A 14,984-nucleotide genomic window follows, 5' to 3' on the forward strand; every position below is an offset into this window, starting at 1 on the left:
CCCTCATGCCTGGAGGGAAGCTAAAGTCATTCCACTACCCAAGAATAGTAAAGCCCCCTTTACTGGCTCAAATAGCCGACCAATCCGCCTGTTACCAACCCTTAGTAAACTTTTGACCAGATACAATGCTATTTTACAGTAAACTAATTGACCAGACTTTCAGCATGCTTGTAGGGAAGGACACTCAACAAGCACATAACTTACACAAATGACTGATGACTGGCTAAGAGAAATTGATGATAAAATGATTGTGAGGGCTGTCTTGTTAGACTTCAGTGCAGCTTTTGACATTATTGATCATAGTCTACTGCTGGTGAAAATGTATGTGTTATGGCTTTACACTTGCTATAATGTGGATAAAGAGTTACTTGTCTAACAGAACATAGAGGGTGTTCTTTAATGCAAGCCTATCAAATATTATCCAGCTAGAATCAGGAATTCCCCAGGGTAGCTGTTTAGGCCCTTTGCTTTTTTACATTTTTCTAATGACATGCCACTGACTGAGTAAAGCCAGAGTTTCTATGTATACAGATGACTCAACACTATACACGTCAGCTACTTCAGCGACTGAAATGACTGCAACACTCAACAAAGAGCTGCAGTTAGTTTCAGAGTGGGTGGCAAGAAATACGTTTGCCGTAAATATTTCTAAGACTATTTGTATTTGGAACAAAACCCTCACTAAACCCTAAACCTCAACTAAATCTTGTAATAAATAATGTGGAAATTGAGCAAGTTGAGATGACTAAACTACCTGGAGTAACACTAGATTATAAACTGTCACTGTCAAAACATATTGATGCAGTAGTAGCTAATATGGGGAGAAGTCTATCTTGTTTTATTTTTTATTTCAACTTTATTTAACCAGGTAGGCTAGTTGAGAACAAGTTCTCATTTACAACTGCGACCTGGCCAAGATAAAGCATAGCAGTGTGAACAGACAACAACACAGTTACACATGGTGTAAACAATAAACAAGTCAATAACACAGTAGAAAAAAAAGAAAAAAGTCTATATACATTGTGTGCAAAAGGCATGAGGAGGTAGGCGAATAATTACAATTTAGAAGATTAACACTGGAGTGATAAATGGTCAGATGGTCATGTGCAAGGTAGAGATACTGGTGTGCAAAAGAGCAGAAAAGTAAATAAATAAAAACAGTATGGGGATGAGGTAGGTCAATTGGGTGGGCTATTTACCGATGGACTATGTACAGCTGCAGCGATCGGTTAGCTGCTCAGATAGCAGATATTTAAAGTTGGTGAGGGAAATAAAAGTCTCCAACTTCAGCGATTTTTGCAATTTGTTCCAGTCACAGGCAGCAGAGAACTGGAAGGAAAGGCGGCCAAATTAGGTGTTGGCTTTAGGAATGATCAGTGAGATGCACCTGCTGGAGCTCGTGCTACGGGTGGGTGTTGCCATCGTGACCAGTGAACTGAGATAAGGCGGAGCTTTACCTAGCATGGACTTGTAGATGACCTGGAGCCAGTAGGTCTGGCGACGAATATGTAGCGAGGGCCAGCCGACTAGAGCATACAGGTCCCAGTGGTGGGTGGTATAAGGTGCTTTAGTAACAAAATGGATTGCACTGTGATAAACTGCATCCAGTTTGCTGAGTAGAGTATTGGAAGCTATTTTGTAGATGACATCGCCGATGTCGAGGATCGGTAGGATAGTCAGTTTTACTAGGGTAAGCGGCGTGAGTGAAGGAGGCTTTGTTGCGAAATAGAAAGCCAACTCTAGATTGGAGATGTTTGATAAGAGTCTGGAAGGAGAGTTTACAGTCTAGCCAGACACCTAGGTACTTATAGATCCACATATTCTAGGTCGGAACCATCCAGGGTGGTGATGCTAGTCGGGCGTGTGGGTGCAGGCAGCGAACGGTTGAAAAGCATGCATTTGGTTTTACTAGCGTTTAAGAGCAGTTGGAGGCCACGGAAGGAGTGTTGTATGGCATTGAAGCTCGTTTGGAGGTTAGATAGCACAGTGTCCAAGGAAGGGCCAGAAGTATACAGAATGGTGTCGTCTGCGCAGAGATGGATCAGCCCACAGCAAGAGCAACATCATTGATATATACAGAGAAAAGAGTCGGCCCAATAATTGAACCCTGTGGCACCCCCATAGAGACTGCCAGAGGACCGGACAACATGCCCTCCGATTTGACACACTGAACTCTGTCTGCAAAGTACTTGGTGAACCAGGCAAGGCAGTCATTAAAAAAACCGAGGCTACTGAGTCTGCCGATAAGAATATGGTGATTGACAGAGTCGAAAGCCTTGGCCTGGTCGATGAAGACGGCTGCACAGTACTGTCTTTTATCGATGGCGGTTATCAACCCGTGACCGGCTTGGAAACCAGATTGCACAGCGGAGAAGGTACGGTGGGATTCGAGATGGTCAGTGATCTGTTTGTTGACTTGGCTTTCGAAGACCTTAGATAGGCAGGGCAGGATGGATATACGTCTGTAACAGTTTGGGTCCAGGGTGTCTCCCCCTTTGAAGAGGGGGATGACCGCGGCAGCTTTCCAATCCTTGGGGATCTCAGACGATATGAAAGAGAGGTTGAACAGGCTGGTAATAGGGGTTGCGACTATGGCAGCGGATAGTTTCAGAAATAGAGAGTCCAGATTGTCAGGCCCAGCTGATTTGTATGGGTCCAGGTTTTGCATCTACTATCTGGATTTGGGTAAAGGAGAAGCTGGGGAGGCTTGGGCGAGCAGCTGCGGGGGGCGGAGCTGTTGGCGTAGCCAGGAGGAAGGCATGGCCAGCCGTTGAGAAATTCTTGTTGAAGTTTTCGATTATCATGGATTTATCGGTGGTGAACGTGTTACCTAGCCTCAATGCAGTGGGCAGCTGGGAGGAGGTGCTCTTGTTCTCCATGGACTTTACATTGTCCCAGAACTTTTTGGAGTTAGAGCTACAGGATGCAAATTTCTGCTTGAAAAAGCTGACCTTTGCTTTCCTGACTGACAGCGTGTATTGGTTCCTGACTTCCCTGAACAGTTGCATATCACGGGGACTATTCAATGCTATTGCAGTCCGCCACTGGATGTTTTTGTGCTGGTCGAAGGCAGTTAGGTCTGGAGTGAACCAACCATATCTGTTCTTAGTTCTGCATTTTTTTAACGGAGCATGCTTATCTAAGATGGTGAGGAAGTTACTTATAAAGAATGACCAGGCATCCTCAACTAACGGGATGAGGTCAATATCCTTCCCGGATACCCGGGCCAGGTCGATGCTCGCAGAAGTGTTTTAGGGAGCGTTTGACAGCGATTAGGGGTGGTCGTTTGACTGCGGATCTGTAGCAGATACAGGCAATGAGGCAGTGATCACTGAGATCCTGATTGAAGACAGCGGAGGTGTATTTGGAGGGCCAGTTGGGCAGGATAACGTCTATGAGGGTGCCCTTGTTTACAAATTTAGGGTTGTACCTGGTGGGTTCCTTGATGATTTGTGTGAGATTGAGGGTATCTAGCTTAGATTGTAGGACTGCCGAGGTGTTAAGCATATCCCAGTTTAGGTCACCTAACAGAACAAACTCTGAAGCTAGATGGGGAGCGATCAATTCACAAATGGTGTCCGGGGCACAGCTGGGAGCTGAAGTGGGGTCGGTAGCAGGCAGCAATAGTGAGAGACTTAATTCTGGAGAGATTAAGTTTTTTAATTAGAAGTTTGAACTGTTTGGGTATGGACCTGGAAAGTATGACATTACTTTGCAGGCTATCTTCTCAGTAGACTGCAACTCCTCCCCCTTTGGCGGAAAATGTTATAGTTGGGTTTGGAAATCTCAGAATTTTTGGTGGCCTTCCTAAGCCAGGATTCAGACACGGCAAGGACATCAGGGTTGGCAGAGTGTGTTTAAAGCAGTGAGTAAAACACACTTAGGGAGGAGGCTTCTGATGTTGACATGCATGAAACCAAGGCTTTTTTGATCACAGAAGTCAACAAATGAGGGTGCCTGGGGACATGCACATCACCCGCGGAACAGAGGAGTAGGATGAGGGTGTCCGGCTAAAGGCTATCAAAATTGGTTGCCTAGAGCGTTGGGGACAAAGAATAAAAGGAGCAGATTTCTGGTCATGGTAGAATATATTTAGGGCATAATATGGTGGGGTGTGGGTACAGCGGCGGTAAGCCCAGGCACTGGGTGATGATTAGACAGGTTGTATCTCTGGACATGCTGGTTGTAATGGGTGAGGTCACCGCATGTGTGGGAGGTGGGACAAAGGAGGTATCAGAGGTATGAAGAGTGGAACTAGGGGCTCCATTGTAAACTAAAACAATGATACCTAACCTGAACAACAGTATACAAGGCATATTGACATTTGAGAGAGACATACAGCGAGGCATAAAGTAATTGCAGGTGTTGTGGTAAAGTGATACTCTGCCTTCTTTTTTTTAAATTTTATTTTTATTTTACCCTTTTTTCTCCCCAATTTCGTGGTATCCAATTGTTGTAGCTACTATCTTGCTACAACTCCCGTACGAGCTCGGGAGAGACGAAGGATGAATGTCATGCGTCCTCCGATACACAACCCAACCAGCCGTACTGCTTCTTAACACAGCGCGCATCCAACCCGGAAGCCAGCCGCACCAATGTGTCGGAGGCTACACCGTGCACCTGGCAACCTTGGCTAGCGCGCACTGCGCCCGGCCCGCCACAGGAGTCGCTGGTGCGCAATGAGACAAGGAGATCCCTACCGACCAATCCCTCCCTAACCCGGACGACGCTAGGCCAATTGTGCGTCGCCCCACGGACCTCCCGGTCGCGGCCGGTTACGACAGAGCCTGGGCGCGAACCCAGGGACTCTGATGGCACAGCTGGCGCTGCAGTACAGCGCCCTTAACCCCTGCGCCACCCGGGAGGCCCTACTCTGCCTTCTTAACAAGACTATCAACAAGGCAGGTCCTACAGGCCCTAGTTTTGACTACTGTTCAGTCGTGTGGTCAGGTGCCACAAAAAAGATCGGGGCAGCACTGCTGGCCCTTGGATGTACACAGAGAGCAAACATTAATAATATGCATGTCAATCTCTCCTGGTTGAAAGTGGACGAGAGATTGACTTCATCACTACTTATTTATGAGAGGTATTGACATGTTGAATGCACCGAGCTGTCTGTCTAAACTACTGGCACACAGCTCGGACACCCATGCATACCCCACAAGACATGTGACAAGATGTCTCTTCACAGTCCCTAAGTCCAGAACAGACTATGGGAGGCACACAGTCCTACATAGAGCCATGACTACATGGAACTCTATTCCACATCAAGTTCCTGATGCAAGCAGTAAAATTAGATTTAAAAACAGGTTAAAAAAACACCTCATGGAACAGCGGGGACTGTGAAGCGACAAACATTTGCACGCACGCACACACACACACACAGTATACATACACATTAATTTAGTAATGTAGATATGTGGTAGTGGTGGAGTAGGGACCTGAGGGCACACAGTGTGTTGTGAAATCTTTGAATGTATTGTAATGTTTTAAAATTGTATAAACTGCCTTAATTTTGCTGGACCCCAGGAAGAGTAGCTGCTGCTTTGGCAGCAGCTAATGGGGATCCATAATAAATACAAAATACAAATACAAACTCACTCATTCTTCCCCCTTTCTCACCCATAACACTTTGCTTCATTTATTTCATCTGTTATTATACTATATGTGTGAAATTATAGGCAATTATCTGGGTAATTAGAGTAATAAAACAATACTATTCATGAGCATCCTTGACATATTATGAAGCCTCAAAACAATAAATGAGATAATCCTATAACTGATTACTTAATTCCTTGATTGACTAATTGATGGATTGATTGTGACTGACTGACTGATTGATTCATTGCCTTTTTTCTGTTGTCACAGGATGAATTGGACCTGACAGACAAGAACAGGGAGGCAATGTTTGCTCTACCTGCCGAGAAGAAATGGCAGATCTACTGCAGCAAGAAGAAGGTGATTTCTGACACACTCACACAGAACATTATTTAGAATCGACAATATTTATCCCATTGCCCTTAGTTGAACACACACACACACACACACTATATCCAACCTCATCTCTTGAACAGACTGTTCCCTCGTGCAGCTTCAGATTGTCAACATACAGTCTGAAAGGGGGAACGTTTTGGTTAGACCTCCCTTTCACCCCTTTCTCTTGACATAATGTCCTTCCTTTCTCGTACCATAACAGCACTGGCTTACTCTGTGGTCGGGTCTCTGTGAGGAAACTACATTCTTGATAGAAAAAAGTGTGCTTGGACCCCTTGCTCAACAGCAAATGAAATAAATACACAGGGTGTGGTTTCCAAATGGCACACTATCCCCTATGTAGTGCACTACTTTTGAAAAAAGCCTTGTCTCTGGCGCCATTTGGGACATGGACATGAACTTCCCAAAGTCCTTTTGGGGAGAATCATTTTTGGCAAAGCACATGCTTTTTTTGACCATGCACAAATGCCCCTGTGTTTGCAGGGCCGTCTCTAGTCTTTTGGGGGCCCTAAGCAAAACATTGCAGTTGTACAGCTAATGTATTACAATTCTACAAGTTCTGCTATGGGGTGGAGAGACATTTTTGCAGTTTTAAAGCAAATTTTCTGCAATTTGACACATTTTGTCATGACTAATGCCATGTTAATATGATATCTGAGTGAGAATGACTAACAAAATCAATGGGGGCCTGCCATCCCAAGTAATATCCCCCGGCCAAAAAGGGTCCTCCTCTGCATCACAATGGGATTCCATGAACTACTAGCGTCCGTTGCTATATCAACGGTGTGTTGACCTAATGATTAGAATTTTGGAGAACATTACAGCCTAAATGACATTCTCTTCATCATCGCTATGCAAACAAGGCTGATTTCCACGACAATTTTGCTGTTTAAGTTTTGTTTAGCTAGTAAAATGAAAACATTACTTCTAACTATGTTTGGGTACCTTGTGAACATTACAACATGAAATCCATGTCTTACACGCTGATACTTTTCGGAAATGGCAAAGAAAATATGTAATCTGCTTGACACATTAGCCATTTACAGCAAACATCCACTCCATTCATATGCAAATCTGTTTGATTCATAAACTGGCTTGTCTGGCTGTCATGTTTTATTTTAACCTGCCCGTCCCTTATCTACACTGAAATAATATTTCAGTAGTCCTCTATTGTGATACATTTTTGTTCTATCTCACATAGACAATTAGTACACCCTTGTGGTTGAATATATATATATGTATATATTGTAGGTCCCAGGATACAACAATGATTAATGTGGAACAAATAAATACAGTCAAAGGATACCTGTGAAACAGCTGTGAAAACCAACCTGGCACTATTTAAGATTTTAATATTTAAACTTTGATTGTTTTTGGTACAGTGTCATTCATTTATTTTCACCCCTCAATTTTTTTACACTCACATGACAATCAGACTAAAATACTAAATTCTTGTGTGTGGAATATAGAGGAGGTGGTTGCTGTGTGGGTGGGAGGTTCTGCCTGTCACTTGTTCTCAACATGTAGACAGTCTCGGAAGGGGGACTTGAAGAGGGAGACTGCAAAGTCCAGGCACTGCTGCTCTATTTGTTCTGAGTGTTTGCAGTGCTAGTGTTTATCGTTCATCTGTGTATCTCACATATTATGTGCCCAGTATGATAGAGCAAAAAAACTTTCTGAGCAGATAATGACAACATGACAATAAGAGTAGCTGTAGATGATGTAATGAAACGTTGGAGCGTGCTTGGTAATGGAGGACATCAGGTGGATCCACGTCTGGATGTTGGGCAGAATTCCTAGATCCTGGAGAACAGGAGCAGAGTTAAAGGGAACAGGGTAGGAGACAGAGACGTAAACAAGCAAACACACAGGTTACACTTTACGGTAATGGGCGATATGGGCGATATGTACTCCCGGAACATGTGCTATGGTGAAACAAATTTGATAGGCTTGATCTCCGGCGCCACAGTCTTCGCCCTCTCAAACTTCTGGCAGGCTAGAATGACCTTTAAGCAAAAAGTAACACATTTAAACATTGTGTGCTCTCTGATATGACATTCATTGAAATCATAATCATTTCAGATATAATAGAATGTGATTGATAAACAAAAGGTTATTTCACTTGCCCAGCTGTCCACCTCCTTGACAATTCCACATCAGAAGAAGCGTAGGTTAATTTTGGAAATCATACGTTTCACTCCGAAATGGCCAGCATGGCCTCCTTCTCCACCGTAAAAATCACCCTCCTGTGTATGATTGCCAAACAAGTTGGAAGATAACAGTTGTTGAAACAATCGAGTCTAAGTACATTTGCACCGCTGTCTTAATCTCTCTTTCTCTCTCTCTCTCTCCATCTTGTTTCTCTCTCTCCATCTCTCTTTGTCTGTCTTCTACTCTTTTCCACTCTCTTCCCACCTCTCCCTTTCTCACTTTCATTCTTTCTTTTTCACTTTCTTCCTCCCCCTCTTTGTCTGTCTAGCAAGACACCTAGTTAAGGGAATTTGGAATTACCATAGTTGCTTACTCTTATCCATTTGATTGATCAGGTTTAACTTATAGCTAGACACCTCAATATGACAGACATATACAGTTGACGTCGGAAGTTTACATACACCTTCGCCAAATACATTTAAACTCAGTATTTCACAATTCCTGACATTTAATCAGAGTAAAAATTCCCTGTCTTAGGTCAGTTAGGATCACCACTTTATTTTAAGATTGTGAAATGTCAGAATAATAGTGGAGAGGGATTTATTTCAGGTGGGTCAGAAGTTTACGTACACTAACTTAGTATTTGGTAGCATTGCCTTTTTAATTGTTTAACTTGTGTCAAACGTTTCAGGTAGCCTTCCAGAAGCTTCCCACAATAAGTTGGGTGAATTTTTGCCCATTCCTCTTGACAGAGCTGGTGTAACTGAGTCAGGTTTGTAGGCTTCCTTGCTCGCACACGCTTTTTCAGTTCTGCCCAAAAAATTCTACAGGATTGAGGTCAGGGCTTTGTGATGGCCACTCCAATAGCTTTTGTTGTCCTTAAGCCATTTTGCCACAACTTTGGAAGTATGCTTGGGGTCATTGACCATTTGGAAGATCCATTTGCGACCAAGCTTTAACTTCCTGACTGATGTCTTGAGATGTTGCTTCAATATATCCACGTAATTTTCCTTCCTCGTGATGCCATTATTTTGTGAAGTGCACCAGCCCCTCCTGCAGCAAAGCACCCCCACAACATGATGCTGTGCTTCACTGTTGGGATGGTGCTCTTTGGCTTGTAGCCTCCCCTTTTTTCCTCCAAACATATGGCCAAACAGTTCTATTTTTGTTTCATCAGACCAGAGGACATTTCTCCAAAAAGTACGATCTTTGTCTCCATGTGCATTTGTAAACAGTAGTCTGGCTTTTTATGGCGGTTTTGGAGCAGTGGCTTATTCCTTGCTGAGGTACCTTTCAGGTTATGTCGATATAGGACTGGTTTTACTGTGGATATAGATACTTTTGTACCTGTTTTCTCCAGCATCTTCACAAGGTCATTTGCTGTTGTTCTGGGATTGATTTGCACCTTTTGCATGTGTGGAGTGGTTGAAAAATTAGTTTTAATGACTCCAACCTTAATCTATGTAAACTTCCGACTTCAACTGTAATTATATCAGTGGAAGCTACTGAGGGGAGGACGGCTCATAATAATGGCTGGAATGGAGTCAATTGAATGGTATCAACCAAATGGAAACCACGTGTTTGATACCATTGCATTTACTCTATTCCAGATATTATTATGAGCAATCCTCCCCTCAGCAGCCTCCACTGAACTATATGCACAGCTAGCAACATGTAGATGACCAACTAGCTAAATTGAAAATGGTTGTTGAAAAATAGTTGTACATAGCTAAAGCCTTCCAGTTATCTAATAGAAGTTACTGTAGCTGGCTAGCTGACTAGGCAGGCTGAGGTCAATAAGTACAGTAGCTAGCAATGTAAATCTAAAAACAACTTACATTATTTATTCCTATTTAACAGTATTTTCTTATATAAAGACAAATATATGGTAAAGAAAGCGTGTTCTCTTTCCAGTCTTTCCGGTCCTCTGAAGCAGCACATAGTCAGCAGGTTGTCACCGTCAAAAACAGCGTTCTTGGGGAGCAATTCTGAGGTAATAATTTTGCGCAGACTGAGCGTGCGTTTATGCGGTGAAATGGAACTAGAACTACCTGCGTCCTCTTTCCTTCACGACCGCTACGAGGTAAAATAGAGCCAAGCAACCAGCATAGCAATGGACGCTTTGGTTCATTAAGTAATCAGGGACACTTTTTGGCAGGGGGACACTATTTGGTTCCACCATGATTACTACAAGTTTAGTATGCTGTCTAGACTAACTACCAATCAAAAAATTGTTAGCTGATATTGCCAATTGCCTAACAGTTGGTGACTTAAATAACATTTTTAAAGGTGACTCACCACCTAGATTCGGTCTTATGTAGTAAAATTTGAAATTGTGTTTTTTACATTGGATAGAGTAGAGTAGAGACTCAGACCTACAACATTTGACCCGATTCAGGAAACTAGGCGTATATCGCAAGTCAGGACTTCACAGGAGAGCCGTTTGAACAGAAACAATATTTTTTTATCAAAATGCGTTTTTTGGCAGAAATGCCTTCTCGAACATGTGAACTTTCATGTTCCTTAATAAAAAAACTTGTATGCCATCTGTAAATACGAATAGAATTGTTAAATTACGAGCCTTGTTGGTTCAGCCACAGAAAAATTAGCAACCTTCCCTCTAGCCATGATAGGCTGAGATAATGAGTGGGCTGGACATGCCGAGTTAGTAGTTCGGATTGGTCTTCCATATTGAAGGCTTCGGTGTATTTGAGCTCATCAGTCTGTGTTGGTAATCCTGTCGACCGCGGATTTAAAAAAAATGTATTATGTAGTGGAGTTGCATAAGTGTTGCTGTCCACTTTCTGGAGGATCAAGTTTTGAAATCAGTGAAATTAGAGTATGATAGCTAAAGAGAGGAGAAAACACTTGTCTCTGGATTACATCTTCAAACCATCTTCAAACACTGGTGGTATGGCATTCCTGACAGGGAGGGGGACATGTCCATCATGCTAGCTAGCTAACGTTAGCTGGCTGGCTCCCTAGCTGACATTATTAGCTTACATTGCACCTGGTTGGTTAGCTCCCAGCACTGTGGCATTGTTGGCACTTTGTTCATTGTTGTTTAACTAGCTAACGTTAGCTGGTTTGCTCGTTAGCTAATGCTATGTGACGCGTGTACAACACCCGTTGAATATGGCCAGTGTCAGTAAACATTTGCAAAAAAGAGTAATGAAATTGTTGCCAGCAGAGCTGGTTAGGCTGTTTTCATGTTATCCATAGGTAAACAAATCATCGGCCAGAGCGTCAAGTGTACGCTGCGAGAGCGAAACGAGATGATTGGGGCTAAAGCTTAAGAGTGTGTGAACGATGCTGAATGGGTGACAAAGAAGTGCTCTTCAATACCAAAACATGCAAGTTGATTTTCTCAAAAGTGAGTTTACAAGTTGATTAACTTTCAAAGCAGAATTACTTTCCTATTGTTCCTCAAATAGTGTATGATGAACCATCTTGTAGCTCTGAGTCTCTACTTTTATCCAATGTAAAAAAAACACCATTTCACATTTTGCTACATAAGACCGAATCCAAATGGTGAGTCACATACGGTATATCATACACTTTGTGAGTCTCCCGTACTAAAACAGCCGGTCGCAGAGCCAGGAAAATATAGGCCAGGACCAAGGAACAAGTCACAACAAAAACAAGGTTTACACACCAAACACACCTCTCATTCATAGGCAGCCAGGGGTAATGGAGTATAGGGAAATGGGGAGAAGAACAGCACCACCGACTGCTTAGAATGTAGGACGATGTCCACACACACACACACACACACACACACACGGAGACATTCAAACATATGCAGGCACGCATGAATGCACGCACACACACACAAAGCAGCCATTGTTTGGTCGAGATGACAGTGATTTTAATGGGAAGTACCTCAGAGCCATAGCACGGATTAGGGAAACTTTCCTTCCCTCAGTCTCTAGAAACAGTGGCCCTCTTGTTACTTGGGCAAAACCAGCAGCTGCTGTTGTCGCTGTTGTTGTTTTGCCTGTATGATAACATTTGGAATGCCAATAAGAGTTCTCAGAGTATCTCAAATCCACTTTAGAAATGTATCTATAAAACTGCAGTGCAGTGTGTTTTAGGATCTTGAAATTAAAATATCTGTATATTTTGTAAGTATTTTTGGACTTTATTGAACCGATAGAGAGAGGATGACAGTGGGGAAAGAGCGAGAGAGGTTTGGTAGCCCGGATTCTAAACTATGTCGACACCGTATACATGTGTGCCGGAGGCTGCAGTGCAACTTTCTTCGAGGTCCAGAGTTGAGTTTGAGGGCTATATCAGCTGTATGAAGGCAAGAGTGTTCAAGGCAGTTTTGAATGTCAGTCTGTCGCCTCAAATGTGTCTCTTGACCTGTGTGGACCTACATTGTAAACTTTAATTCATAGGCTAGGTTGTAGCAACCTCATGATGGCTATAGGGAACATTTGAGAATGATGTAGTAGGCTAAACCTATCGCTGTTACATTGAACCGGGTGAATGGAATATGAATGACAGTCATCACATATGATGTAATGGAAATAAATAAAATAATAAAAAATGATCATCCTCCCTCACCTTAAACGGCACTGACCCCAACTGACAGGATGTTTAACTTATGGACAATCCCTATATATTAAACCTGCTTTAGATAGGGAAAGGCTCCAATCAAATCAAATTGTATTGGTCACGTACACGTGATTAGCAGATGTTAATGCGAGTGTAGCGTAATGCTTGTGCTTCTAGCTCTGACAGTGCACTAATATCGAATGTTGTGTCTTTACTATCATTAAATTGAAAGATTCCAGTAATTAGTATTACGCGATTAAACTGAATAATCATTTAACTGTAATTAACTAGGAAATCGGAGCACCAAGGAAAGTATTCAGATTACAAAGTTATAATTTCCCAATATAAATATTTTCATATCTGATCAATAGTCTTATGATGATTTATTTACCTCACGTTAGTCTCATTCCAAATGTCATAAATTGTTGGTTATCTGCACGAACCCAGTCTTCACTATGAGTCATCCATACTTTTTTTATTACTGAACTGCCTGTTGAGGCAGAAAGACAGATTTGTACCTTGTCATCTCGGGGGTTTGAACTTGCAACCTTCTGGTTGCTAGTCCAACACTCTAACCACTAGGCTACCCTGCCGCCCCACATCTTAAATAATTTATTTATTACTATCTAAGTAATTCACAGAAATGCATAAACAAACAAACATGGTAAATGTGGTTACATGAAATGATAGGGGAATATGCCCTAGTGGCTGAACCGGCATGGCGGCTTGTTAAATAAAGGAGAAATGGGGGGTCGACTAAGAAGTCACTACAGAGTTAATTATAACAATTAAAATGCTAATCCTTTACACATGAACGCTCACTCATTCGGGAACAATTGCAATCAATATATATATTTACGCTCAGTGTGTCGTCTTGATCGCTGGTGAAAAGTTAGTGTCTTTCGTAGAATTGTCCGTCTCTCTTCCTCTCTCTCTCGGTCTTGGTTAGAGGGGGTAGTTCAAAGTGACATTCGTAATAGAATGTATGTTTCGGCGGTTGTCGTTCTTCGCGTTCAATGATACCGAATTCCTAGCTGCAGACTAGTAATTAGTATCAAAGACTTGTTCTTATTCTGTCGGTATCGATAGTCTAAGAGTTTAACCACGTGGTATGGTTAAAAGATTCAGCAATGGTCTGCAACCTTTGTACTCCCGTGATTGAGAGAAACATGGTCTGCTGATCGAAAACCCGAGTGGGGTTTTATTCGGAAGGGCCGAAGAGGGATGGAGTTGCTATACTCAGAGGCCAACGTCATGACATTAACAAGTAATATCTTACACAACATATACACACAAATCTAAGTAGGAATTAATTAAGACTATATACATATGGAGCGGAACGGACTAAAAAACTGTAGAATAGTATAAAATACAGTATATACATATGAGATGAGTAAAGCAATATATGTTAACATTATTAATTGACTAAGATACTGTAGAATAGTATAGAAGACAGTATATACATATGAGATGAGTAATGCCAGATATGTAAACATGATTAAAGTGACTAGTGTTCCACTCCTAAAAGTGGCCAGTGACTTCTAGTCTATGCCTAAAGGTAGCAGCCTCTAATGTGCTAGTGATGGCTGTTTAACAGTCTGATGGCTTTGAGGTAGAAGCTGTTTTTTAGTCTCTCGGTCCCAGCTTTGATGCACCTGTACTGACCTCGCCGTCTGGGTGATAGCGGGCTGAACCACCCTCCCACACCACCCTCTGGAGAGCCCTGCGGTTGCGGGCGGTGCAGTTGCCGTATCAGGCATTGATACAGCCCTACAGGATGCTTTCAATTGTAGATCTGTAAACGTTTGTGAGGGTTTTAGGTGACAAGCCACATTTCTTCAGCCTCCTGAGGTTGAAGAGGCTCTGTTGTGCCTTCTCCAACACACTGTCTGTGTGGGTTGTCCATTTCAGTTTGTCTGTGATGTGTACGCCAAGGAACTTGAAGCTTTCACCCTTCTCCACTGCGGTCCTGCCGATATAGATGGGGGCTACACCCTCTGCTGTTTCTTGAAGTCCACAATCATCTCCTTTGTTTTGTTGACATTGTGTGGGAGGTTATTTTCCTGGCACCATCCTGCCAGAGCCCTCACCTCCTCCCTGTAGGCTGTCTCGTCATCGTTGGTAATCAAGCCTACTACTGTTGCGTCGTCTGCAAACTTGATGATTGAGTTGGAGGCATGCTTGGCCACACAGTCGTGTGAACAAGGGAGTACAAGAGGGGGCTGAGCACACACCCTTGTGGGGCCCCAGTGTTGAGGATCAGCAGAGTGGAGGTGATA

The 14,984-nt window shown here is 42.8% G+C and overlaps 1 protein-coding gene across 3 annotated transcripts in view; it reads left to right on the forward strand.

The window, feature by feature from the left end:
• The window catches only part of daam2 (dishevelled associated activator of morphogenesis 2), a 226,716-nt gene that overhangs the window by 113,414 nt on the left and 98,318 nt on the right, over nucleotides 1-14,984 (forward strand). For all 3 annotated transcript variants that reach the window (XM_036963291.1, XM_036963290.1, XM_036963289.1), the window contains exon 3: nucleotides 5,869-5,958. In XM_036963291.1, the coding sequence (XP_036819186.1) occupies nucleotides 5,869-5,958 (90 nt within the window). The remainder of the gene's footprint in view (nucleotides 1-5,868; nucleotides 5,959-14,984) is intronic.

This window comes from Oncorhynchus mykiss, chromosome 26 (assembly GCF_013265735.2).
Source record: "Oncorhynchus mykiss isolate Arlee chromosome 26, USDA_OmykA_1.1, whole genome shotgun sequence".
Taxonomy (NCBI): domain Eukaryota; kingdom Metazoa; phylum Chordata; class Actinopteri; order Salmoniformes; family Salmonidae; genus Oncorhynchus; species Oncorhynchus mykiss.